This window comes from Ovis canadensis, chromosome 1 (genome assembly GCF_042477335.2).
Source record: "Ovis canadensis isolate MfBH-ARS-UI-01 breed Bighorn chromosome 1, ARS-UI_OviCan_v2, whole genome shotgun sequence".
In the NCBI taxonomy this organism is placed as follows: domain Eukaryota; kingdom Metazoa; phylum Chordata; class Mammalia; order Artiodactyla; family Bovidae; genus Ovis; species Ovis canadensis.
The window spans coordinates 194,685,167-194,712,105 of NC_091245.1; the positions used below are offsets into that span (position 1 = coordinate 194,685,167).

Below are 26,939 nucleotides of genomic sequence, written 5' to 3' on the forward strand. Positions count from 1 at the left end.
CTTTCATGAGTGCTGACACAGCGGTGGCTCCTTGCTGTCACCTGACAGTCAGAAGTCACCCAGCACTCAGGCAGGTCACACCCTTGAGGGGCTCACAGTACAGCGTCACACCCCGGGCAGCACACTGGCCCAGGTTGGCCACATGACAATACACTCCTCACTGCACAAATCTCCCTTTGAAAAAAAGAAAAAGAAATCAAACAATCATCAAGCCAGAGAAGACTTATTTTGCTCCTTCAGATAAGAGGGTACAAGCTTGGTAGCTGAGGCCGGCTCCTTCTGGCCTCTCACAGTGGGGCGGGGGCCAGGACACTGCCAGTGGCCTCCTTCTCCGCTGAGGATGGAAGGGATCCAGCCCACCGCCCACAGGTGGGGGCGAAGCACTGGGAGCCCAGCCTGTCATCAGCATCCCCGAGGCCCCCGCAGACGGAGATGCAAATAGCTCCAGGCCCACGCGGCTCCCAGCCTGCTGACGAAGGTGGCTTGCTCTCGTTTTCTTCTTTTCACTTTTTTTAAGGGAGCAGATTTCAGAGTAAGAGCTGGCAGTTCGGGAAACTTTTTCCTGCTTTCCAAACAACCCTCGCTGGCCTGAGGCTCCTCTGACAGACAGAATGTCATCTCCCCATCCCTAGCTCTTCAGAGGCACCCCCCCCACACACACACACACTTGAGCTCCTGGAGATCACTGGGAAGCCCCGAGGCTGAACCCTTTAATTTGGAGGAAACCACTCCTGCCAGAGGTACAGGAGCAGCTCCAGAGCGGTGGACATCACAGCAGGGCAGGAGGGGGTAAACTGCGATGGAGCCTAAGAGGAGGAAACTCAGGAGTGGGGATTCCTGCTGCCGGGGCTGGGCCTCAGGACAGAGCCTGGTGCAGCTGACCCGCCAAAGGGCCGGGCACACAGATCACGCCTTGTTCTGAGGCCTGCCCTTCTTACCACAGACAGGTATTTAGGCAAGATTTTAGACCTCCAACCCTGCATTAAGCCCCCTACCTAGTAAAAATTCTGAGAATCATTTCCGTTGCCCCAGGACCCTTGAGGACTTCATCCCTAGGGTCCAGCCCTGGCCTCCCCAGCCCAGCACAATTAGGGGTCCGGTGGTCCTGGCCATGCCAAGCCGCAGAAGGCAAGGACAAAGGGCTGTGAGTGCCCAGAAGCTTTGCCTCCTTGGAGGGCCTGGCTCCAGCCTCATCAGGTACTGCCTCAGTGGACAGACACACAGTATCCTCATGAGGGAGGCTGGAACAGGGAGTCCAGGGACAGACGGAGCGGGGGCTGACGGGAGTTGCTGGGTGCGGTGTCCACTCCTCAGAGGGGGAGGTGGGAACCGGCAGGGAGGGGCCGGCAGGCCTGTCATCTCACCAGGCCCCCCCTGGGCGGCTCAGCAGGGCGAGTTCCAGCAGAGAGGGCCATGTGGGAAGCTCGGGTTCAGCTCGTTTCCTTGGCAACCGGTGAGGATCCGTGCGGCGGGAGCCTGCAGACCTGCAGGGAAGCGGCTGCGCCAGCCTGTGGGTGGGGCGTGACTGGAGGCGGGCCAGCGCCGCCTCAGGTAGCGGAGGGACAGGTGGTGCCTGGGAGGCAGAGGCTGGGTTCCAGCAGGAGGGACCCGCTCAGTCCAGTTGGGGGCACTTTGTTTTAACATTCGTCTTTATTCCACTTTGAAGCAATCACAGAAACTTCAGTGTCGGAATCGCAGCCCTGAGGAGCTCTATGGTTTTTCACGCTTCCTTTCCCATCACACATTTTTTTCTCTGAGCAGTGTTAACCGAATTTACTGAGGAGAACAGCCTTATTTAGAGAGATTTCTGAATAGCTTTCCATTCCAAAGGAGGGCAAGGCTGGCCCAGAGATGCTTCAGAGGCAGGGCTGGAGGAGGCTGGCCGTGAGGGCCAGCGGGAGCAGCAGCAGGAGTAGGGAGACCCTGGAGGCCGCAGTCGCTGAGGGATTAAACACAGACAGTAAGGGCCTAGAAGTGCCAGGAGCTGTGTTTGTGGCCCACTGCCCCTCATGCGCAGGACTAGATGGAGCGTATTTCTGTGTACTAAATTCACTCCAGGCTCCCTCTTGCTACCCTATTACAATTTTTCTTTCCCCTGGTTTCTTTACATATTCATTTCTTTCAAAATTACACTACATGTATATTTATGCAGTTGCCTGAATCCTCTTTGGATGATTATTTTTAACATTTATATTCATTATCCAGGTCTGTCTGGATTCTACAGCCAGTGTTTCTGCTATAACTGTTCAGACCCTCTCAGGGCACTTCATCTTGATCATTTGCAAAGATGCAGAGTGCCCTCGGTTCACTCAAGGTTTGGGGAGAAAGGCTTGGGAGGATGCCCGGGGATTGTGCCCACTCTTCTGTGGGGTGTGAGCCTGCCGGCCTGCCCTACCTGTGCCTGAGCACTGCTGAGACAGCATCCCTTCCAGAGCCACCACGTAGTCGGGGCCCAGCCAGCTACGATATGTTGTCTTTTCTCCCACAGGTACCACCCGGACAGCAGCATCCTTGAAAAGCAGGTCTTGGCCATGATAGCTGGAGGAGTCGAACATTCTGAACCCATTCTTATTGTGGTCATCTCCAAAGAGGTCCTGGAAGCACACAGCAGATCAGCTTTGCATCTGGGCTCACAAATGGTCACCTGGGTATCACTTGCCATTAATCGCTTTATGTACCAAGGAGCAAGGAAAGTCAGGTGCCAAGACTCTGCTTTAAAATCATCGACTCATTGACCTCTGTCACCAAAGCCGACGTGGAGTAAGAGATGACCACAGCCAGCATAGTAAGACAGCCATCCAGAAACATCACACCAAACCAGCTCTTGGATATTGAAGCCTGAGCCTTCACAGGAAGAAAGACTCAGAAATGAGAGAGGATGTGGATGAGATTACTGAGGGGTCTGCTAAGTCTGCTCAGCATTCCTCATCCTTTTCTACCAGGCTTCCTCACTCTTTTTCATGGGTATCCTTTATCCCCAACCAAAATGATTTCATAAGAGAGCCATTCATTCTGATACCAGTACTAAGAAAGTACCAGGTAAGTTGAATATCCTTTACTAACCCACCCTCCTCGCACCAAGATTTTCTTGAGGAGCTGTTCTCTTCCCTGTTGAGGGTTCTCAGGGTGAGTGTGCTATGGCTAGAAAAAGCCCAGAAGGGATTTGAGAAATGAGGAATACATACAAGACATCAGAAGAACATGGACAAATGCCCACTTCAGCCTTCAAATACTGGTCAGGGGGAAAGAAAGAGTAACGTGGCTATTGATCTTTTGAGGGGACTCGTGGATCCTCGTGAGGATCTGATGAAAGCTCTCACCCTTCTCCCCAGAAAAGTGCACATTCATACAGGGCTCTTCCCACACATCACTGCAGAGGGTTTCGGGACCCTTGGGGAAGGCCACAGACCCAGAGTTAAGAACTCCTGAGACAGAAGGATTCCATAGGAAAGATGAGATTAAACATCATTTCCAAAGTTAGGAATTGGCCTGGAGGATCAGCTGGCTTTGCAAGTCTGTGTTGCTTATGGACAGAGGGAAATGAGGTCAATTTCAGTCTATATCAGGTTGGGAGTGTGTAGAGGGGAAGGTTTGGAACCTGGGGCAGTCTTGTCAGACAGCCTGGGTTCAAATTTCAGATGTGTTTTGCAAGTGTGGCCAATAGGATTTGTTGATTGACTGGAAGTAGGGCGTGAGAGGAAGACGAGTCTGACCTGACTCTTGAGGAAATGGGAAGTCTGAGGCTGCTTATTCGTTGAAGTGGGGAAGACGGAGGGAAAAAGAGGAGTCCAACTTTGACTTGTTCAGGTCAAAAAGGCTGTTAGAAATGGAAATGTCAAATAGGCAGCTGCCAAAGATGCATGTTTGAGATTAAAGGGTGAGACTGCAGCAGGGTTGAGGATGTACACTTAGCAGTCATCAGTATACGGATGGTAGTTAATGATGGGGCTGGATGAGATCAATAAGGGTATAGGTGCCGACAGAGAAGAGGGCTTAGGATGAAGCTCGGGGCACTCCAGTGGTTACCAGCCAGGGAAATGAGGAAGAACCAGCAAAGGGGATGGAGGAGAGGCTGGGGAGGTGGCGGGAGAGCCAGGCAGGCATGGGGCCTGGGGCCTGGGGCGCCAAGGGGGAAACTGCGTCCAGGAGGGCGGTGAACTTCAGGAAGAGGGAGCTGCAGCCAGTGATGCTGCGAGGCCGGGGAGACGTGGACTGAGAAACAGCCACAGGATTTAGCAGCATGGGCCAGTGAGACCTCGACCAAGGCAGTCTCAGCACCTGGGGGGCCTGTCTGGAATAGTCTCCATCCTTAAGAGAGGCCAGGAAAGGAGGAATCGATGACTCCAGACTAGAGATGGCTCTTTGAAGGAATTCTGCTATAAAAGGGAGTGGGGTTATGGTTATAAGGGGATGTGAGACCAAGAGAAGGTTCACTTGTTTTTACAGGATGGTAGAAAGAATAGCAGGTTTGTATGTTGGTGGGAATGGTCTGGCTGAGAAGGGAAAATTAATGATGCAGGAGACAGAGGGGACAGTGGTTGGAGGGATGGCCTTGACTAAGTGACATTCACAGAATTTCTGAGAAATTCCCTAGAATTTCCTCAGTTTCTCCTGAAGTCTGCTCCAGGTAGACTGAGGTGACTGAGGGGCTTGGCTCACCTCTGTCACCATCCCCACCCTGCAAACCACCCAGTGGGGCAGCTCCTGCCCTCGCTCACCTGGGCCTTGTCCAGCAGTCCATACACAGTGAAGATATTGGTGTCCGGACGGACCATGACAGCATGGGATGGTATCTGTGCCAGGTTGCAGGCTGCAAACTGGGTCACCTCGGCCCGGGCCCCATTGGGACACAGCAGCTCGTAGTCCTCCGACATGAGCTCAGCAGCCCAGGGCTCAGAACTGTGGCCTGAAGGGATGAAGCAGAGGAGGGGAGCGGATAGAGAGAGACTGCTCTCCTCAGGGACCCCAAGTCCTTGACAGGGGAGAGGTGGTGATATTTGGCCAGCTCCCCAACCATCTCCACTCTTCAACTGCTCTGCTCTATTACCAGAATGAGAGAACCCAGCTGGGCTTATGATGTTATTTGTAGGGAATAAGAAGCATGTACTATGTAGCAAAGAACTATATAATCACTCCCATTTTACAGGTGGAGGAACAGGCTCTTAATCACTCTTAGGCAAAGAACTCCATCTTGGTGTCATAGGTCTCAGGCCTGAGGGTACGATGGACTCTCCCCTAACAGGTGAAATTCTCAAGCCAGATGGAATAAAACATCATGTGTTGTTGATCTATAAGAGGCAGTTTCAAATGTCCCTTCTTGCAAAGAACCTCATCAGGTAGGCTAGAATGGGATTCAGGAATCTGCATTTTAAGCTGTGAACATGAACGTGAAGTCGCTCAGTCGTGTCTGACTCTTTGCGACCCCATGGACTGTAGCCTACCAGGCTCCTCTGTCCGTGGGATTTTCCAGGCAATAGTACTGGAGTGGATTGCCATTCCCTTCTCCAGGGGATCTTCCCAACCCAGGGATTGAACCTGGGTCTCCTGCATCGTAGACAGACACTTTACCGTCTGAGCCACCAGGGAAGTCAGATATTTTAAGTCAGTAACTCAGTAATTCTGATGCAAGTGGCTGGTCCAAAGGCTTCCTGACAAACACTACTTTTGTGAATCACATTATTTTGTGCCTTCGTATATTCACTTAGTATACACTGCCTTTCTATCTCCAGGAGGAACTCTAGGTGGGTCCTTGAGTAGAGATAAAAAAAATTTGAGTGGCTTTGGGAAGTGGGTGCCTCTCTGCAAGTGAACCTTGCAAGGGCCCTGTCTCCTCTCTGAACCCCCAGACCAGGACACAGAGGGCACAGGCTGGGCCCAGGCAGGGCTCACCGCTCCCTCCTTCTGGGGGATGACCCCCAGTGCTGTTGGTGGGTGGTTGGCAGGTGAGGGGGTTATGACAACAGGGCCTGGAACCCTTCCAGCTCTGTTGAGGCAACTGGTTTTTAGCCTTAGTGACTCTCATAGGCATGGTGGGATCTGAGTTTTGAAATACCGATTGATGTTTTTTCCCTGCATGTCTTGATTTCCCTTCACCAATCTCCACCTCCCCTTCAGGCCTTCTGCCTTTCTGCCCCAAGTTTCTGGGAAGAGATGTGTTAGGAGAGCATGGAGAAGACATAGCTTCCAGTGTTTGGGGTTGCAAATCCTGGGGTGTAGTCAGGGTATACAGAAAACGCAAACAAAAAATGTTGAAGGGAAATAGTTTCCAGTCTTCAAAATGCAAAATCCACTTCTCTCTCTTTCCCCAAGGAGGGAGAACAGAACGGGGCAGGGGAGTCAGGTACAGGCCTGCAACCCAGTAGAACTTCAGGTGGGGGCCTGGGGCCCCGGAGCAGAGTTCCTGGCCTCTTCTCCCCAGTGGAGCCCAGGAAGGTGACTCCAGAGAAAAACACCACCTCATGATGTGAATGGGTGGGGGTGGGGGGCGCGCCTTGCCTCACACACCTTGGCGCTGCAGAGTGACTTCCCTGCTCGTGGCACTGATGCGTTCAGGAACAAACACAAGATTCTAATGTGAACTGATGACCCTGGGGCGAGCGGTCCCTGCCACCCGACCCACACACCTTGATGCCATGTAAACACCCTGGAAGGGGTTTCTCCAAACTGGCTGAGTGGCTACCATTTTGGTAGAATGGGAATTTGGCTTCCAGAGAAATAGATTGTCAGGTGGCCTGTGCACTTGGACGTGTTGCCCGAGGCCTGCTCTTACTGTTTGGCCCTTGGGCTCCTGGGCTTCCAAGGGGCAGAGCCTTCTAGACTCAGTCTTCCCCTATTGCCACTTGGCCTGCAATCCCAGCAACATCCAGTGCTAGATTCTGCTGGAGATGGGGAAGGGCCCTACCAGTCTGGCTCTGTCAGGTCCCAGGGCTGACACATACCATTTGTATTGTCAAAGACCGTCGTGTGCTTGACGAAGGCAACGTCCCCTGCATTCTCAACCAGGCACCTGCCACACAAGAAGTCAAGAGAGGTATTGGCAGGAGGTCCCATCCTGGCCCCTGGCCTCAGGGCCCCCTCCCCTGCCGCCCGGCCCCAGCCCACCGGGTACCTGAAGGCGCCGCTGTAGCCGTAGTACCTCTCCTGGCTGTTGCCCACGCACTTGTTGCGGCCTTGCTCATCCCCCACGCAGAGGGCACACAGTGAGGAGGGGTAGTTTTGGGGGTTGTTCACAGGCACACAGCTGGCACTGAAGAACTCACTCACCGCTGGGGCAGAGGGAGAGGGCTGTGTTGAGGGCCATGGCAGAGAGGGCGACTGCTTCCCCACAGATCTGGCCCCCTTGCCTGGCGCTGTGGCTCAAGGCCACCCATTTGCTCCCGCCCATCCAGCTCAGAGCGGCACGTCCCCTCCCGTGAGGATCATGGGGCTGGGGGAATGCAGAGACTGTCTAGATATGAGAACATTCACTAACAACCTCTGGTAGAAGAACCCAATTTCCCTTGAACTCCCTCGGGGACAGGGAACTCACTACCTCATCAACTCTTCTGTTCCAGTCAGAGCAACTGCCCAGCTGTCTGGGAGTGGGAGCAACCAGTCCTAACACCTTACATGTGCTTGTGTGGGTGGTTAGAAAAAAGATGTGTTATTTTCCTCCAACGTGCCAGCCGGGACAGAGGTGTGTGTGCAGCCAGCTTCCTCCTGCCTTCCTCGCACCATGAATGTGCATGATTTAACACCCAGGGAGGGCCCTGCCTATGGCATATGGTAGGTGCTGGGTAAACGTGTCTTCTTCAGCACTTATACAGATGGCTGGCCACTTCCCAACAAGGCCCCCCAGATGCCCAGTGACTGGACTAGACAGCCTGTGAGCCAGGACGGTGTGAGCCAGGCCTAGAACCAATGCGCTTGGCCTGCTCCCCGCCCCCCTGGAAACATTCCACTCTGAGTAAGTGGGTAGGGGCCCTGGTACCCTCCACAGAGCCAGACACCATTGTCCTGGGTGTGGCCAAGAATATTCCCTAACCTTCCCAAGAGCAAGGGGCACATCAAGGAAGGAGAGGAAATCTCTCTGGGGCTGCCTTCTCTGGGGTCCTGCTGGGAGAGGACCTCAACCCTCAGAACTGGCCCGACCCCAGTAAACCCCAGTGAACACGTGTGTGTGTCTGCGGGGGGTGGTACCTGTGAGGACGTCGCAGTCCCTGGGCCGGATGAAGCCCCTCTGCACGAGGGCACCCACAGGGATGTCCCAGCCTGCGGGGCTGCCGAAGCCCGGGTGGCAGGAGCGCTTGCCCCGCAGCTCATCCAGGGTGAAGGCATAGGAGCTGTTCCGCTTCACCACGGCCACCACGAAGTATGCGTTACTCCTGTCCTCCGCTGGGGGAAGGGACACCAGTGAGGCCCTTCATCTGTGCTTACTGGCCTCGGCTGAGCAAGAGCCAGGCCAGAGCCTGCAATCTGTTCCCTCCAGTTGCTTTGACCTCAGAGCAGCGGCCCTGGCCCCACACACTCCCCACTGCTGCTGTCAGACCTGGCTGCCCTGGCTCAAGAGCGCCCAGGCCAAGAGCCAGGCGGGTGTTCACAGAGCGCGTCTGGCAGCGAGACCTCTGCGTGTCCCCTCATTGCTGGGGAGCAGCCTGTGCGGCTCCACTTTTCAGCAGCTCCAACTGCTGAAATTCCAGAAGAATTTTTTTCTTTCCTTACACTCAGGTGGTATTTTTCTCACCTTCTGCATAGCTGAGGTTGCAGATGCGCTTTCCCTCAGATGAGAGAGTTCGCACGTCCAAGTAGAATGGATCTGAGCTCAGCAGACCTAGGGACAGAGCACCTGGCCCCGGCCACTGAAAAGGTGTTCATGAGCGGACAGGAAGGTGGGTCCAGGGCCACCTGCCATAAGCCACATGCTCTGGATGGAAGAGGCCGAGGAGGCTTTCTAGTTCAGACCCTGGCAAATTACTCAGCCTGTTTTTGTACAGCCTGGGATGCAAGCTAAAAATAATTTTGATATTTTTAAAGCATTGTTTAAAAAAAGAACATGCAGCAGAGTCTGTACGTGGCCTGCAGAGCCTGCAGTGTTTACTCTCTGACCCTTCACAGAAAGTTCGCTAAAGCCTGCCAGACTTCCAGTGACTGGGTGGGTACACTGTGTGCCTGGGGCCAGAGTGGTTTGCCCGTGACAGACAGCAACTGGGAGAAAGACTCTTTTAGAGAAGCTATTATAAAAAACAAAACAAAAAAATCAACCACCTCCCTGCTGAGGCCAGTGGGCTGGCACCTGCACTCACAGGCATAGTGCTCCCCAGCTGCTGGAACCAGGCCATATGTCTTCCCTGCTGTGTAAATGTCCTCGCCCTTTAGGGTCACAGCGTCAATCTGCCCAGCCTGCGGAGGGGACAGAAAGAGTGGTCAAGCTGAGGCGGGTCCCCAGACAGCTCTGGGTGTCGGGATCTGACAGAGGTGCCAAAGCTGGGTCTCTCCGGAACTCTGGCCTCAGGCTCCCTTCCCCTGGGAACCCCATCCTGCCCCATCTGCCCCTTCCTGTCCTTGTAAGGATGCTTGAGGACCAGAGGCCTGAAACCATCCAGCGTCAGCGCTCCCGTTCATGGGTGTCTTTCAACCTTTCAGCGCATGTTTTCTGAGGGTCTCCTGTTGCCAGACCCTGTTTTGAGCAGAACCTAGCACAGCGCCTGCTCTCGCGCTCCATGTGGGTCTCCCCATGGCTCACCAGCCTCAGGGACCTAAGCATTGCACTGCACCCCCAGAACCTGGCCAAGGACTGGCGCACAGCAGGAGTGCTTTACATGCTTCTCAAATGTGCGTGTGAATGCGTGAATAAGCCAGATCTGCAAAGAAGACAGTCTCAGGGTCTACGGGAGGAGGCTCCAGGGCGGAGGGATAGAGCCCTGCCTCAGGAGTAGCCCAGGTCCGTCCCCCCTCAGAAGCCTCTAGAGCCCTCTGGTCACCTGTGCCCCATCCCCACTTGTCCATTCTGAAGCCTCTGGACAGGTGGCTCCTCAGACCCTGCAAAGAGATTAACTGATAATCAAGCCATACCCCAAGGAAGGAGGTTGCCCAGGGAGAGAGGAGACACCAGCACCCCAGGAAGGTGCCCCCCACGGTCCAGGGCTGAGGCATGAAGTTATGACGACAGAATAAAGGCAGTGATGTTGATATTCTGAGCCTAGAGGGGCATCTCTGGGGGACCCCTTCCCTCCCATTTAGACCTTCTCCTACACATCGTGATGCTGAGGAGGAGCCCAGACCCTATGCCACAGCCCTGGGGCCGGGCCAGCTGACCCCTGCTTGCCTGGGTCACTGTGATCAGGCAGGAAATGGATATTAGAGCTACACAGGACATCATCTCTGAGAGCCTTAGAAGTTAGAACGGAGGATCTCTGAGCCTTTTGCTGGGCTTCTCAGGACCTTCCCTAATGCCAGCCCTTTCCTCCCGTGGCCCTCTGTGAGCTCAGATGAAGAGAGGAATTGTGCCTGGAGAGAGCTACATCTCCGTGCAGCTCTGCCTGGTCTGGGGCCCCTACAACCAGCCACTCCTCCACAGGACAGCCTGTCCACGACTCAGAAGAGTCCCAACCCCTGAATCTCCCTTCCTCGATTCCAGCTGGCCTCCCCTCCCTCAGTGCCATATCAGGTTCCAGGCAACCTCTGGGGAGAGAGGCTCCCCCACCCTTGACCTGGGTGTCCTGGAGCAAGTTACTTCCTCAGCCTCCCCTAGCCTCAGTCTCCACCTCTGATAGTAATCATACCCACCCCACAAGTGTCGTTCTGAGGATTAACTGAGATCACCCACATGAAGGCTTAGCATAGTGCCGGGTATGTGGGAAGTGAGTGCTTATGAGATTGTTAAGAGTCATGATCCCGGCCCCATGTCATTGCTGCCTGCTTGCCTCTTTTCAAGTCAATGTGCTGCCTGGCTGGGGCAGGGTTGACACTCCAGGGCATGTGACTTGGCCTGCACTTGGGGACCACCTTGAAAAGAATCCTCAATCAGGCCCCACCCTAGTTGATCTTAAAAAACAGGAAGGAAGCAGTCCAGGAGCAGAGGAGATCCCTGTGACCACAGTAGGACCTCAGCCGACTGCAGGGCCATGGGACTGCTTCCCACTCCTGGCCTCAGTCTATAGTCAGAGAAGCAAAGCAGGACAGAGCTGAATGGGTCTCAAGACCAGGGTCAGGTGGCAGGAATATTAATGAATGCTTAATCAATTTAATGGGCCATGATAAGCTTAAAAAAATAAGACTAGGATAGAATACACAGAAACTATTAGCACACATTGTACTTAGTAAAGGTAAGCACTGTTTGGTTTCATACCTCTCTATAGGGGATATATATTTTTACAGGTTTATTTCTGAAAGAAAACTTTTTTTGTGTGCTAGACTGTGATGTAAAATGTATTTCTGATTGCACTGCAGTTTAATAAATGATGACCCAATGCCACCCCTCGATGTGCACAAGAGGAAACTGAGACTCAGAAAGGGAAAATGACTTGCCCAAGGCCACAGGGTCATCAGTGCCAAGCTGGGCCAGTCCCATGGTCCTTCTGCTCCTGGCCCACCTGCTCAGCAGGGAGGAGTCCCTGGGCTCCCCCAAGGGAAACAGCCCCCTTTTCCCTGCCTTCCCCCTACCCCTCGCCAAGGGGTGGTGGCTGCTTCCTGTGGCAACTTCCTCCTCCCCTTTCTCTGTGGAATTGTCATAGGAGACTTTCTTCTACTCAGGCTGCCCTGGATCCTCCAGACCAGATAGGCAGAGGGAAGGCCAGTGAGGACCATCCCAGGCACTGCCACTGCCTGCCCACCTGGCCCTCTCTGCCCTCTGGACGCAGCTCCCACCTGGATTCGTTCCATGCACTGCTGGGGGGACTCGGCTGATACACACTGGATCTCTGGCTTGAGCCTTTGCCGGCTGAAGGCCACAGCCATATCTCCACACTTCTGGATCTCAGGGGTGGACAGCACGCACCAGCGCAGGTAGTGGGGCAGTCCTGTGTGGGTGTGAGCATGTGATCACACTAGCCTGCATCAGGGGCTGGCCCTCAGTAGGAAGAGCCTAGAATCAGACCCAAGAGAAATTCTGGCCCTTTCTTTCCATGGTTAGCTACAAAGGTAAGTTATTTCTCCATCTGATCCTGTTTCCTTACCCAGAAAGTAGAGGACAGAATCCCTTTCATGGGGCTGTGAGAAGGCTTGAGGCACAGCATCTCTCTGGCTGTAGGTGGTGGATACATGGAGGTGGGGGCTAGAGGCATAAAGTCATGTAGACCACAGTAAGGGTCCAGATGAGAAACAGTGCCAGAACCAGGGCCATGGCCACATGGTGAAGAGGAGGAGTGAGGCACTGTGGGAGAATGGGGGCATTGTGGGAGGATGGGGGCATTGTGGGAGGATGGGGGCATTGTGGGAAAATAGAGGCATTGTGGGAGGATGGGGGCATTGTGGGGAAATGAGGGCATTGTGGGGAAATGGGGGCATTGTGGGAGGAGTGAGGCACTGTGGAGGGAGAAAGACAGGACTTGACAAATACTGGGTGGAGGGGCAAAGAGACCCTTCCCAAGACAGACCCTGGGGTTCTGGATCCCACCCCCCAGAGCAGGTAGGGTTTCCAGGGTACAGTGCTGCCATTTGACTCCAGAGATGCTTCTTCCCCAACCATGAGAGGCAGGGAGGTGGAAGAAACAGGTTCCCATTGGGGCCAAGAAGCACACACACCTCCTGGGGTGTGTGCCCTCCTCTGGCCACCTCTCCAGCAAGCCTGACCACACCCATAGTCAGGCTGGGGCCAGCAGGAGAAGAGAAAGGTAGACTTACGGTTGGGGTCACAGAGGAGACCCTTCATGGCATGCAGGTATTCGCGGCCCAGCCATGCCTCATAGGTCTGTGTGGCGATGGGCACCAGCTCGGAGGTGGCGTCTTTGAATAGCAGGTTCTTCTGGCCATAGGCCTCAGAGCTGAACATGTGGAAGCTGCTACCCTCATGGCTGAACAGACGCTGTGTATCAAGGGGCAGGGGTGGGGGCTGATGATGTACTGCGGGGAGAATCTTTTCTTCCTAGTTCATCTCCTGCTTCCTTTTTCCTGTGCCTGCAGGCCAGGCACCCACTCTGGGGACCGCATGAGCCCTCTCCTTCCCTTGTGCTCCCCAGTACATTCTGCCTTTTCATACTCAGCTGACTGAACACATGGCTCAAGGCTCAGGTGTGCAATGGCACTGAGCACAGGCAGTGGGGCCGAATTCGGTGGCATGGATGAATAAAACTAGCCAAAGCTGGTGTGGCCTGTGGGCAGAAACTTGCTGCTCTTCTATGCAGCGATATCAGTAAAACATTATTTCCCACATTTAATTAATGGTGTACTTTGACATTTATTTGTTTTGTCATTTTGTTTATTTGCTCGTATGTTCTGCCTCTGGGTCCTGCCCCTGCTCTGGCTGGTGCAGCCCTGGGATGGCTCTGAGCTCCCACCCTGGGGAAAGACGAGAAGGTCCTACCACCCCAAGAAGCTGTGTGGGGTGCTCTGAACTCACCTGGCCTTCGTTGAGCAGCCGGAAGATAAGGCCTCCATCTGTGTCGGCTCGGACCACCACGGCATGAGCTGGTACCCGAGCCAAGTGGCATTGCCTCCATTCGGTGACATCAGCCCGGGTGCCATCCCGGCATAGCAGCTCAAAGTCCTGTGACAGCAGTGCCTGGCCCCAGGAGGGCAGGGTTTTCCCTGAGAAGATGGGAATCCTGTCATGAGCCAACTCCTGTCCTGGGTGGGGCTTGGTGAGGATCCCGGAGGTCCTCGGGAAGGACCCTTGGGAGGGGGCCTGGGGAGAGCCTAGGGTGTCATGGACCACAGACACACAGTGAAAATCGACCGTTACAGGAAGTGAGAACCAGAACCACACCAAGAAGTGAGAACCAAACTCAGGATGAAGAGGAGCTTGGTGGCCGCATTGTATAAAATCAGGTGTCTCTATAGACTGTGTCTATTTACTTACTTTTTAAATTTGTCGCCAATTTCTAATAAAATGGATTTGAGATATCTGATAATAAAATAACACATATAAACAGAACTGCTTATTAAAGACAAAAAGAATAAGAAAGTAAGAGAATCTGAGGATGAGAGAGAAATATATCAGGAGTTCACCACTGCCATCTGGCACTAAATTTAGTTCCGAGCATAGGGCAATGGTGGAAACAAATCCTGACAAAATTTTCCAGAACCGTGGCCCAGATAGAAGAGGGCAAATTCTCTAAGATTCACCCACCACTCTAACTATTAATATTTTGGTATTTTTCCTCTATGTTCTTTTTTCTATTCTATCCTCTAACCATTTTAAATATGGTTAAAGCCATACATGGTAAGCAATTTTACATCCTATATTTTTTTCACTTATTTAAAAATATTTTTTCACATTACTGGAAGCTTTCCATAAGACTAAAAGACTGAATATCAACACCAAACAGGAATATTAATAAAACTAATTTTAAGGATTGTAACTCATGCAATAAAATATACCACAGATGGCCCTACATAACAATATTTTAATGACTTTTAAATTTTAAAATGAGGATAAACCGTTGCTAGATAATAGGAGGGAAAAAGATAATTTGTGTGATTATGAACACTCTATTCACTCCAAAGCTATTTAAAAACAAACCAAAAAACCAAGAAAGTAATAGTTTGGAAAACTCCATAAAGGTCATTTTTAATGACTGCATGATAATTTATAGCACTCTCAACAATTACTCAGTGTCATTCTCTCTCCACTCCTCAACTTTCCTCTATTTTTAAACTGCTACAAAACCTTTGTAATAGAATTCTGGGGGATCACTTGGCCTACCCCTGAGACAAATGCATCATTTAGGTATTTCAATCTGCCACTCCTGTCTTCCTTCACTAGGGACAATTAAAGCCATATTACTTCACTACTTTGCACATTTATGTCAATACCACTCTTTTGCTCTTATCAGTCTTGTTGCAAGATTTAAAGACAACTCTTTAAATAATTACTTTCTTAGATTTCCTTAGATTATCATCAAAATTTTAAATGATTATAACCCAATACATCCCTAATGCCAAGCTTCAGCAATACGTGGACCGTGAACTTCCAGATGTTCAAGCTGGTTTTAGAAAAGGCAGAAGAACCAAAGATCAAATTGCCAACATCCGCTGGTTCATGGAAAAAAGCAAGAGAGTTTCAGAAAAACATCTATTTCTGCTTTATTGACTATGCCAAAGCCTTTGACTGTGTGGATCACAATAAACTGTGGAAAATTCTGAAAGAGATGGGAATACCAGACCACCTAACCTGCCTCTTGAGAAATCTGTATGCAGGTCAGGAAGCAACAGTTAGAACTGGACATGGAACAATAGACTGGTTCCAAATAGGGAAAGGAGTACGTCAAGGCTATATATTGTCACCCTGCTTATTTAACTTATATGCAGAGTACATCATGAGAAACGCTGGACTGGAAGAAGCACAAGCTGGAATCAAGATTGCTGGGAGAAATATCAATAACCTCAGATATGCAGATGACACCACCCTTATGGCAGAAAGTGAAGAGGAACTAAAGAGCCTCTTGATGAAAGTGAAAGAGGAGAGTGAAAAAGTTGGCTTAAAGCTCAACATTCAAAAAACAAAGATCATGGCATCCGGTTCCATCACTTCATGGGAAATAGATGGGGAAACAGTGGAAACAGTGGCTGACTTTATTTTTCTGGGTTCCAAAATCACTGCAGATGGTGATTGCAGCCATGAAATTAAAAGATGCTTACTCCATGGAAGGAAAGTTATGACCAATCTAGATAGCATATTCAAAAGCAGAGACATTACTTTGCCAACAAAGGTCTGTCTAGTCAAGGCTATGGTTTTTCCAGTGGTCATGTATGGATGTGAGAGTTAGACTATAAAGAAAGTTGAGCACGGAAGAATTGATGTTTTGAACTGTGGTGTTGGAGAAGACTCTTGAGAGTCCCTTGGACTGCAAGGAGATCCAACCAGTCCATCCTAAACGAGATCAGCCCTGGGTGTTCATTGGTAGGACTGATGCTAAAGCTGAAACTCCAATACTTTGGCCACTTGATGCGAAGAGCTGACTCATTTGAAAAGACTCTGATGCTGGGAAAGATTGAGGGCAGGAGGAGAAGGGGACAATAGAGGATGAGATGGTTGGATGGCAACACTGACTCCATGGACATGGGTTTGAGTGAACTCCGGGAGTTGGTGATGGACAGCGAGGCCTGGCATGCTGCAGTCCATGGGGCTGCAAAGAGTCAGACATGACTGAGTGACTGAACTGAACTGAACATCCCTAATTCTTTCTCCACCTTCCAAATTCTTGTTTGCTTGATTCATTATAGGATTGTCATGCTCTGGGGACAATCCTATGTCTTTTTTTTCAGATTATTTTTTTCTTGAATCTGGTTCATGCTCTTTGCCTCCATGAATGTCAGACTACATTACATACCTTCTAATTTAAAGGGAAATAATAACAATAAAAAAAAGAGATAAAAATTTTTTAAAAAGAAGACAATGATTAGGCATGATGGAACAGGAAAAACTGTAGAGGCCAAAGGTTGATTGACAGCCAGCAGGGAGGGGGCTGGGAGGGACTGCAGAAAGCGGTATGATGGAACTTTGGGGTAAAAGGTCTGCCACAGTCACTGTCGTTTTTAACATATGTTTTATTTATTTATTTAGGCTACTTTATTTATTTATTTAGGCTGAGCCAGCTCTCAGTTGTGGCATGAGGTATCTGGTTCTCTGACTAGGGATTGAACCTATGCCCCCTGCATTAAGAGTGCAGTCTTATCCACTGGGTCACCAGGGAAGTCCCCACAGTCACTATCTTGATTGTGGTGGTGGCGGTTATACAACAGTGTATTTTTAGCAAAACTCATAGAACAGTACTTTAGCAAAACTCATAGAACAGTACTTCAAAAAGGGTGCATTTTGCTGTACATAATTACAGTTCAATTAAAAAAAATAAAAGATTCTTAGGCAAATCCAAATTAGAGCACATTCTATAAAATAACTGACCTGACTCTTCAAAAATACACTAAATACAAAGAAAGATTGAGAAACTGTTTGAACTTAAGGAAATCTAAAGCAACCTAACAACTAAATATCATCCATGATCCTAGATCAGCTCCTGGCCTGAAAAAATTGTGGCAAAGGACAGAATCGACAGTTAGTGAATCTGGTATCTGGATTATAACTAAGATATTATGTCCATGCTACATTTCCTGAATTTGATAACTGCACTGTGGTGAGGTCCACAACACCTTGTTCTTAGGAGATATGTACTAAAGTATTAAAGGGTGTGATGTGAGCAAACATACTCTAAAATGGTTCAGAAACACACACACATACACACATACAGAAAGAATGATCAATTCCATGTGGCAAATGCTCAGAGCTGGAATCTGGATAAAGAATAAATGGAAGTTTTTTGAATTATTCTTGCAATTCTTCTAAAGATCAGTTATTTCAAAATCTAAATATTCTTAAATGACAGTGGTGTAATGGATCAACACATAACACCAACCCATCTTTGGTAAGTCCTCATCTGGGGTAAAGGGATGGCTCTTCAGGACAAGGAGCAAAGGCTGGAAGCGGACAGTAGGTGACAGCTAGTGCAGAGGTTTATAAACTTTTTTTTTCAAAAGCAGAACCCAATCTTCACAAGGAAAATGAACCCACGGCCAGATATGTATCAGAGCAGGGCAGAGCGGCTCCCCAGCCCCCTTGTGCACAGAGCAGTTTAAGCTCCACTGGTAAGACCCAGCTCTTTCTTTCCGTCAGGAAGGCTTATGGGGCCTGAAACCTGCCGCTGGGGGCCAGCCCCTCCACTCACCATCTGTGTTCTCCAGCACAGTGCTGTGCTTCACAAAGGCCACGTCCCCGGCCCCTTCTGCCAGGCACCTGCGCAGGTGGAAGCAATGAGGCAGGCTGGGGTCCAGCTGCCATCCTCCGCCTCGGGAGGTCTGGCCTGGGCCGTGCTGGGTGGGGTCTCAGCGGACATGGGTTTCACAGTCATGCAGCCCGGGTTCCAGTTCCCTAGTCTGTGTGGCTGTGTGGCTTTGGCAAATTGTAGAACCTTCCTAACCTCTATAGGGATGAGAAAGCAGCTCCCCTAGAGAGAGATCCTTCATAAGCCATGTAGATTCTGTGCAGCTGAGTTTGGGGCGTGAAAGGAGAGGGTGCTCATAGGGCAGCTGCTTGATCCTCAGGCTTAACGCTCAGGATGTTTTGAAGATGACTCTGTCCTAAGGCAGGGGATTGGGGTAGACCTTCTCAAGCCACATCAACAGCCCTGTGTGGAAGGGCCCAGGACTTTATGGACCCTCCACCTGTCACTGCCCAGTGAAGGAGGCAGTTCAGGGCCACTGGGCAAAGGGGCTGCCCAGGTCCCTACAGTCAGCAAACAAGCCTGGACTGGACTGGGGCATGTCTCCAGGAGAGGCAGGGTGGGTGAGTCTCTGACTCAGAGGACCAAGAACCATTTCTTCTTCTGTGCCCCAAACTTCACTTCCCCTGTTACACCCTGGGGTGTAAACACTCGGGTTCCAGGTGGAAACACTGTAACCAGAGTGGAGAGAGGGAACCAGGAGGCTTCCATGCCAGCCCCCACCGGGCATATTTCCTCCTTTGTGGACAGATGGAAGGGCCCCACAAGCAGTTAAGAGACTCCTGTCTCCATGGAGCACTGATTTTAAGGGCCAGCCTGAATAGGAGCAGAGAGAGGCCAGCCCTGAGTTCACGCCTTGGGGGTCCCTGCCACACTCACTGCCCCAATCCAGCACCCTCCCTGCTGGTCTCAGACGCCAGAATGGGGACCTGGGAGCAGCAAAGGGCCATTTTTGCCGTTTTCTTCTCTCTGAGCCCTTACTTCTCTAAATATACCAAACATGTTGATTTTATGAGTAAATGCTGTCTGGCATATTCTGGTTTGAGGTTTTTAAACTAACCAGGCACATGAACTATATAAAGGGTGCTTTGATGAGATGCAGCTGACATCACCACTCCCCTAGGGGCCCATTCAATGGCGAGGTGTGTTTCCCCAGCGCTTGTGGCCCCACCCCAGCCCCTCTCACCGGAAGGCCCCGCTGTAGTCGTAGTATCTCTCCAGGGGGCTCTTGTCACACACTCCTTCCCCAGTGGAGTCGCCCCGGCAGAGGCGACAGAGGGACTCTGAGTAACTGGTCTCTCCTGCCCCCGGGACACAACTGCCCCCAAAATAGTCGCTGACAGCTGTGGGAGAAGACAGAGGGGGTCAATCGCACAGCATCAGACCCCCACCCCATCCTCCAGGGAGGGCTCGGGCCACTCAGGCTGTAGTCAGGAGGCATGGACTCTCCAGACTCCAGTCTGAGCAGACCTGGGGAACTGGATCCATTTAGAAGGAGGCCTGGTTGGTGAAGGGGGTCGGGATCTGCAGGATTTGGGGGCCTCTTCAACCAGCCGGGCCCCAAGTCCACCCTCTTGGCAAATATTTATCCTGTGCCCAGTTACACCCTAGTGCTGTGTAGGGTGAGCAAATGCTGGTACTACACTGGGCCAGTTGCATTGTGCTCGGCTAAGCCAAGCTCTTCCAAGCTGGGTTCCTTTCTCAGTCTTTCTGCGTCCTCGCAGGGCAGTAGATATTTAATAAATGTGCCAAGTGGCTGGTAAACCTCCCACCCCTGGTCACCGTTTGAGAGGACATGGCTTCCAGGTTCTTATGCATGACGCTCTGTGGGCCTCATGTTGCTGGCGGAGATAGCATGTATGTGTGTAGTATGCGTGTGTGTGTGCGCGCACCACTGTGAGAAGCCCACCAGGAGGTATGAAAGTTGAGCTCATAGTGACAGCAGCTCCCAGCATCGAGCGCACACCCTGTGCATTCTGCAAGGGCACTGTGAGCACGATCTCAGTCCTCCAAACCACAGCGCTGTAGTAAGTCTTAACCTCTGCATTTTGCAGGGGAGAAGAGTGAAGTGCATTGTGTAATCTTTCTGAGGGCAGGCCATGCTGAGCCAAGGTTTCCACTCATGTGTCCCCACAGAAAAGTCTGGGCTTTGCAGACAAAGCAGGAGGCAGCCTGCTCAGGGATACAGGGTTTGGGGACGCCCGAAACTCTAAGATGAGCTATAGTCCCAAGAAGGAAGACTGATAATAATGTAGCTGTGATGTGTTGGAGGCCGCCTCAGATTGACACAGCACAATGGCCAGTGGCTGACTGGGAAAAGCAGCCCAAAGCATGAGAACCAGGGCTCTGGGCTCCCGGCCAGGCCCCCCGGGACCCCCTGCCCTCACCCAACTCTCAGGGACACATTTCGTCTGCAGGACAACCCTATTCTCACCACCTGTGAATCAATGTGGGGCTCTGATTAGCCACTTGTGAGCTTCCTGGGTACAAGCCTCGTCTGAGTCCTGAAAAAATACAGCTTCTGACCTTGTGAAGCTGATGGCACATTTATGGAAATAGCAACCATGTCTACCGCAGGTGTGAGGCACTCCTGGGGGATTCACCGTCTCCCGTGGGGTGGGCTTTGTGGGCCTCTTGTGGGCCCTGTGCTTGGCTGTGCTGTGGAAGCCAGGATGAGGGCCCAGTGCCTGGAGGAGCCGACCAACCAGGAATTTAAGTGGTGCAACACCAGGCCGGCCAGCAGGAGAGGAGGGAGTGATGTCACCGATCAGGTGTCCCGAAGGCCCAGGGGAGTGGGGACTGTGCTGCTCCTTAAAGGGCACCGTGAAGGTGAGCCTGGGGAGAGGGTGTCCTATGAGGGGAAATGCAGAGCCCTTGTGGGAGAAGCCTTTGGCGGCCAAGCCCTCACCTCTGAGCACATCACAGCCCATCACTGAGAGGCGGCCGCTCTCTACCAGGTAGCCCACGGGCACGTTCCAGCCCACCGTCCGGTTGATGCCCGTGTGGCAGGACTTCATGCCTTTCAGGGTGTTGATGGTCACCTGGGAGCCCCTCTTGACCACAGCTACGGCATAATAGGAGGTACCAATCTCTAGAAGGAGGGGAGAGGAGAGTAGTGAGGGTGGCAAGGGAGAAGCTGCAAGAGAGGCTGGGACCCTGCCCAGGAGGGCGGAGGGAGAAGGGTGCGTGTGGCTGTGCTCACGTGTACGTGTGTGGCGTTCTAGTATTGAGATAGCAAGTCGGTGCAATGCACATGTCGTCACAAGACCCCACCCCCGCCAGCCTCAGGTGGAGGCTATTATCCTGAGATGGTAATTCATGCATTAATTTCCCCCCTTTCCTTCCCAAGCCAGCTGGCACTACATTTGCACACATCAAGGGAGCTCTGCAGCCAGACCAAAAGCAGAAGTAGCCTGTAAGTCTTTTGTTTTCCAAAAGTATAGGCCCTTAGGAGAACCTAAAGGAACGGAGGGAATGGTGTCCTGTTTTGGGAATAAGGTGGTTGAGAGGAGCAGAGGGAGCAGGGCAGGGGCTTCCCTCAGATTAGAAAAAGTAATTTCTCAGTGCTGGGCCAGGGATGGGAGGATAGAAAGACCGGAAGAGAAACACTAGCAATGTAGTCCCAGATCACTCAAGTGAGTTATCCCAAATAGCCACAGTGAGTCGCCTAAGACGGGCCTGGTCTGCGTCCTTGTGTAGCCCCCGTCCCAGCACAGGGTCTCACTTGGTCACCTGATGACTGTCGGATGAATGGGGTGCATGTGGGCAGGCAAGGCTCTAAGCCTTGCAAAAGAGTCCCCTGGACCAAATGTTGCCTGGAAGAGTCTATTCAGACAAGACAGGGATGATTCCTTTACGGGGTCTGATGACCAGGGAGCATCCCAGCACACACACACAGACACACACACGACTGCCCGGGGTGGCGAGATGCCCATGATCAGAATGAAGTTAAGTTCGAGAAAACCAAGCTGGCATAATTTCCTGCACACCTGAGCCTGGCCTCTGCCAATCTAAGTAGCCCCAGCCACAGCTGTGCTGTGGAAGCCAGGATGAGGGCCCAGTGCCTGGAGGAGCCGACCAACCAGGAATTTAAGTGGTGCAACACCAGGCCGGCCAGCAGGAGAGGAGGGAGTGATGTCACCGATCAGGTGTCCCGAAGGCCCAGGGGAGTGGGGACTGTGCTGCTCCTTAAAGGGCGCCGTGAAGGTGAGCCTCTGACTCCCCAGTGTGGCCGTCCTTTCTAGCTCCTTGAACGCACCGAGTTCTTTCCTTCCTGGGCCTTTCTCAGAGCTCATGACTCCAGACAAGCCCTCCTGCTGCTCTATGTCAGCAGGTCTCCCATCGCCCTTATCTTCTTCTGCGTGGCCGTTACTGCGCTCACAGCACCCAGCACATCTGTAACTGAAGCATTTGGCATTTATTTACCTTGTGACTCCTGCTCTGTGAGGGCAGGAATGGGCTCTCTTGTTTACTAGTCTATGCTCATGACTGGCACAGAGGTGCTCAATGAATGTGTTGAATTAATTAAAAGAGGAAGAGCTGTGTCTGGGGCCCACGAGGCAGGGCTGTTTCTGGCCATTGAGTGGAAAGGCTGGCTGGTTTGCAGGGCTGGACCATGTCCTGGATCCTCTGACAGTTATCAAGTGTCCAAGTGAGACCCTGTGCTGCGTACCAGGCACCGGGGCTATACAAGGATGCGGACTAGGCCCGCCTCAGGGGACTCGCTGTGCTGAGGACAGAGAAGACAGACGGAGGGGACAGGACCTTGTGGAGTGAGCGAGTGCTCTGAAAAACAGGAAGAAGAGGACTTTGCAGCGGTGGGAGGGCCCAGGGGAGCTCTTTGGTGGGGACAGCTGAGCTGGGCTTGGAGAGACTAGAGGCACTGGACAGTTGGGGAGGGGATCCAGCCAGCGGCTGAGCCAGAGGCAGGTGTGGTGTGAGTGCAGGACCCACATTCCTGACTGCACCCACATGTCAGGGGCACACAGACCTGCTCACTGAATCCACGTGACAGGGCAGGGATCACTGTCCCGATGTTATGGTCCTGAGGAGGGCGTGTGGAGGGCATCAGGGGCCACAGAAGATGACGGCAAGGACAGAACCAGGGTTCCTTCATGGTCTGTTGGGCTCTGCAGCTCCTGGTCACCACTTCCTGTCTGGCCCGTCCCCACTCCTTGCTGAATCTCACAGAGGCCACTGGGACGCAGGCAGCTGGGCCTCACTGACTCCCTCTTCACCTGGCCATCATGCCCAGCCTTACAACAGGTGTGGGGCAGCCCTTCAGTAAGAGCTGATGGGTGACAGGGGGCTGCTGGGCTCCCCATGAGGAAGAACAAACTCAGGTCAGCCTTGCGCGTTTCCGGCACCCCCGGGTGTCAGGGATGGGACACTCTGGGAACAGGACCACTGACCAGCTCAGGGGCTGCGGAGTCTGGCCAAGTCCAGCAATGACACACCGCTGAGCAACCTCCTCTCTCCTGCCACCCTTCCCACTTGCCCTCTGACCTTGATCGTACACCTCGCCCACCACAGGCTTCAGGCCGTGCTCCTTCCCCGCCTGGTAAATGGCTCCTCCATCCAGAGTGATGGCATCAGCCTCCTGGGCCTGCTGGGAACACGTGGGTCAGTGCAGCCTGGCCCCAGGGCCGCTCAGCCAGGAGCTCAGGGGTGCCCACCAGCCTGCCCTCAAGTAGCCCTGGGGGTGCACACAGTCCTTCCATCTGGCCCAGGAGCCCCATCCTGGCTCAGCCTTGCAGGCCCCTCCCTGCCAGGGCCCAGGGGTCTCCCCTCATCAGGACCAAGGGCTCGCCTTATTTTTCTAATTATATTATTTTTAATTTTATTGGACACTGGTGGCTCAGATGGTAAAGAAGCCACCTGCAATGGGGGAGACCTGGGTTTGATCCCTGGGTTGGGAAGATCCCCTAGAGAAGGGCATGGCAACCTGCTCCAGTATTCTTGCCTGGAGAGACTCAAGGACGGAGGAGCCTGGCAGGCTGCAGTGCATGGGGTTGCAAAGAGTCGGACATGACTGAGCGACTAAGCACTATAAAAGATACACATAGCTAAAAATAAGCACAAAATGAAAATCAGTGAAAAGTGAGTGTCCCTCACTTTCTTGTTTCTCCAGCCCTTGTCTCTACCGCTAACCTGTTTCCTGGGTTTTCTCTCAAAGATGCAGGTTGAATCCTACAGATGCTCTCTTTAGTTCAGTTTATTCCTTTTCATTTTAAAAAACACAAATGGGGTCATGATAGAATGATGGTTCAACATAATTGCTTTCCACCCTTACGGTGGATCCAGGCCCTGGCCACGTGGACTCTGACTGGATTCACTCTGGGGCATGTCCGGGGTTGAACTGGAAGCAAGACCCCGGTGCCCTGTTCCTTCCCCAGTGCTTCCTTCCACACCTTGTCCTGCACTAAAGTCCTGCCTCTTAACCGTCAGCGCTAGTTAGCAGACCTCCCGCCACTCAGGAAATCTCTCCCACTCCCCACTCACCCACCCAGGACTGCCCCAGAAGACACAAGCCCTGTTCTAGAAAACTCCAGGGAGGAGGGAGAAACTGCTGTGGGCCACTGAGTGGTCTGTTGTCCGGTCTCCCCTGGGTGGGACAGGTCATGTCCCCCATGCAGAAGGGCTCTGTGTAAGGAAACTCTGCCTCTCGGACACCTTTCCCCACCAGTGCCTGAGCAGGGCCCTCCCGGGGCCTCCCAGCGCCTGGCCTGCACCTCCTCAGCAGGAAACAGGCTGGCCCTTGTTACTAGGGAAACTCAGGTGATCCTATCGCCCAGCCTGGCAGGGGGACTTGGGAACATTTCCCGGTGAATGAGGCTGTTGTGTGCTCCCTCCTGAGTCACAGCCCTCTCGTCTGGGCAGAACGGAAGGGAGAGGACTCACCGTGATGAGCTGGACGCAGTGGTCGGCAGAGGTGCCCTGGACACACAGGACAGAGGGCTGGATGCCTGCTTGCTGGAAGGCCTTGCTCATGTCACTGCACTTCTGCTGCTCCGGGTCTGAGATGGTGCACCACCGCACCTCCATCCCGCTAAGCACTGGGGACGGCCGGGGGACAGTGAGGCTGGGCCCCTGCAGCCCCAGCCCACTCTGGGGCCCTTCAGCACAAATAGCTAGTCCTCACCACAGCCCTGCCCTCCCACTGTGGGGTGCTAGGGCACAAAGAAGTGTTGCAGCCCGGGAACCTCTAAAGCCAGGTGTGGGCCATGCATTCCCTGCACTTGCCCAGGGGCAGACATCTGGCCCTTCGCATTGGCCAGGGAGGGTCTCCCAGTGTAGCAGCTGGGCTTTCCTCCCCCACCCCTCCCCGGCCTGGAGCACAGCCTGGCGGATGGAAGGAGCACTGGCTGGTTCCTGCCCCTCTTGAGTCTTTGTGTCCTCTAGCAAGAGAGTGCTGGACTGGGTCCTCACCCTCAGCAGTGTCCCTGGGCCCCCATCATAAACTGGGACATGAAACCAGGAAATGGTCGTGGCAGCCCCCTGAGGAGACGTGCGGCCCTTGGAGCATTGGTGGTTACATCCACTGCAGACCCACCCTCTGTGGGCAAAGCTCCAGGCCCCTGACAAGGGGAGGGAAGGGAGTCAGCAGGTTGGCCTCAAGTTCCTCTTCCTCCAGCTGGTGACTTCAGGCAACTTATTTGACCTCTCTGAGCCTGTTTTATTGTCTGAGAAAGCAGATGAGGGCAATACCTTCTGCGCTAGAAGTAAACCTCTGTAGAGTCAGGATACAGGGTCCTCAGTTGACTTCCACTTAGGCCCCTCCTCTGGCGGGGACCCTCTTGGGTCCTGGGATCTGACCAGGTCAGAGTTCCAGAGAGCCCCCAGTCTAGGGGCCCAGCAGGGAGCCTCCTCCACTAATCACCCTCCCAGCCAGACCTGCCCTGAGGCTTTGGGTCCATTTCCACCAGGCAAGGACTCTCCCAAGGCAGTCTGTGCTTCCCATCCCTACTCCAGGGGTCAAGACTGCAGATTCCTCCAGTTTCCCTTCAGCCCCTTGTGGCCTCCCCCAGCTCCGCCCCAGGGATGTAGAACTGCTCTCCCCTCTCCAGCGCTCCAAAGCTGCACCCTGGTAGATCTGGCAGCTGCTGGCCCTGACAGGAGTGCCAGGCCCGTTTTCTGTACTGATGGTCAGAGCAGTGGCTTGAAGCCATCCTTTCACCTGCCTCCGCCCGCGATCCCTGCGGGCAGCCGGGCAGCTCCCCGGGAGGTCCCACCTCAAGTCTCAGCGTCAGGGATTCTGACTCCCTTGAGAGTGGCCTGCCGAAGGAGAAGACCCTGCCTGCACTCCCTCCTCTGTCCATGCTGGGTACCCTGGAGCGGTCTCCAGGGCAGTATCTCTCACCTCCTCCCCTCCAGTCCCTCAGAGTCTTCTCCCGCCTCCCTCCGTAAAAAGTAGAGCCTCTCTGGCTCCTAGGGCCTCCCTGGGCTTCCTAGGCATCAAGAACATTCACTCCCCGGACCTCCTCTCCGCATTCCAGAACTCTAGCCTCCATGCCTCTGCCGGCGCCTCTCCTTGGCTACCTTCGCTTTTTCAATGCCCAGCTCAATGCCACTTCCTCCAAGAAGCCCTCCAGACATCCTGGTCTGCTCGGGTCAGTGCTAGTACCCTCCCCTGTCGTCCTTCGCGCCTTTCCTAATCTCCCCTCTTTCCTGGGAAACAAGGTTCAGGACACACTTTTCAGCCCGCGAGACCCTCCTGTGGCTGGGGGTGGGGGTTGTGGCTGGAGAACCCAGGACCCCCGCCCCAGCTCCGTCTCCCAGGGCCGGGCGGCGGGGTCTCACCAGCGCGCAGAGTCAGGAAGAGCCACAGAGCCACGCTGGAGCCCCGCATGGCGCAGCTAGCTAGGGCCGGGCTGGGCGCGGGTTTTGTCTACTTCTGGGTCCCAGAGGGTCAGCAGCCGCGGGGCTTTCTTCCTCCTTCCTCTCTGGCACTGGCCTTCAGCTCCTTAAGAGCGGCCGGGGCGTGCTTTGGTGGCGTCCACGCCTCTAGCTTGCACCCGCCCACCCTCGACT

At 53.2% G+C, this 26,939-nt stretch overlaps 1 protein-coding gene and 1 non-coding gene across 3 annotated transcripts; both read right to left on the reverse strand.

Moving 5' to 3' along the window:
* Positions 1-681: 681 nt before the first annotated feature.
* MELTF (melanotransferrin) lies at positions 682-26,939 on the reverse strand. Of its 2 annotated transcripts, XM_069579445.1 has the most exons (16): positions 26,709-26,939; positions 24,810-24,964; positions 23,415-23,514; positions 20,818-21,000; positions 19,096-19,252; positions 17,856-17,923; positions 13,535-13,722; positions 12,820-13,000; positions 11,845-11,996; positions 9,282-9,378; positions 8,179-8,373; positions 7,109-7,265; positions 6,939-7,006; positions 4,719-4,906; positions 2,396-2,594; positions 682-1,939 (listed from the first exon to the last, which is right to left on the reverse strand). In XM_069579445.1, the coding sequence occupies exons 1-16, from the start codon at positions 26,755-26,757 to the stop codon at positions 1,857-1,859; spliced, it is 2,220 nt and encodes a 739-aa protein (XP_069435546.1). In that variant the 5' UTR covers positions 26,758-26,939; the 3' UTR covers positions 682-1,856. The 2 variants fall into 2 exon arrangements, with proteins under 2 accessions (XP_069435546.1, XP_069435551.1); XM_069579450.1 differs by lacking the exon at positions 20,818-21,000.
* On the reverse strand, positions 5,515-5,586 carry TRNAR-ACG (transfer RNA arginine (anticodon ACG)). The gene has a single exon. It is a non-coding gene; the product is annotated as a tRNA-Arg (tRNA).

Coding starts and splice junctions, on each gene's coding strand:
- MELTF (XM_069579445.1), bottom strand. CDS start 26,757: ATGCGGGGCTCCAGCGTGGCTCTGTGGCTCTTCCTGACTCTGCGCGCT. Junction 19,253..20,817: donor GGGCTGTGATGTGCTCAGAG/GTGAGGGCTTGG, acceptor CTTCTCCCACAG/CTGTCAGCGACTATTTTGGG. Junction 7,007..7,108: donor GGCTACAGCGGCGCCTTCAG/GTACCCGGTGGG, acceptor CTTGTGTGGCAG/GTGCCTGGTTGAGAATGCAG.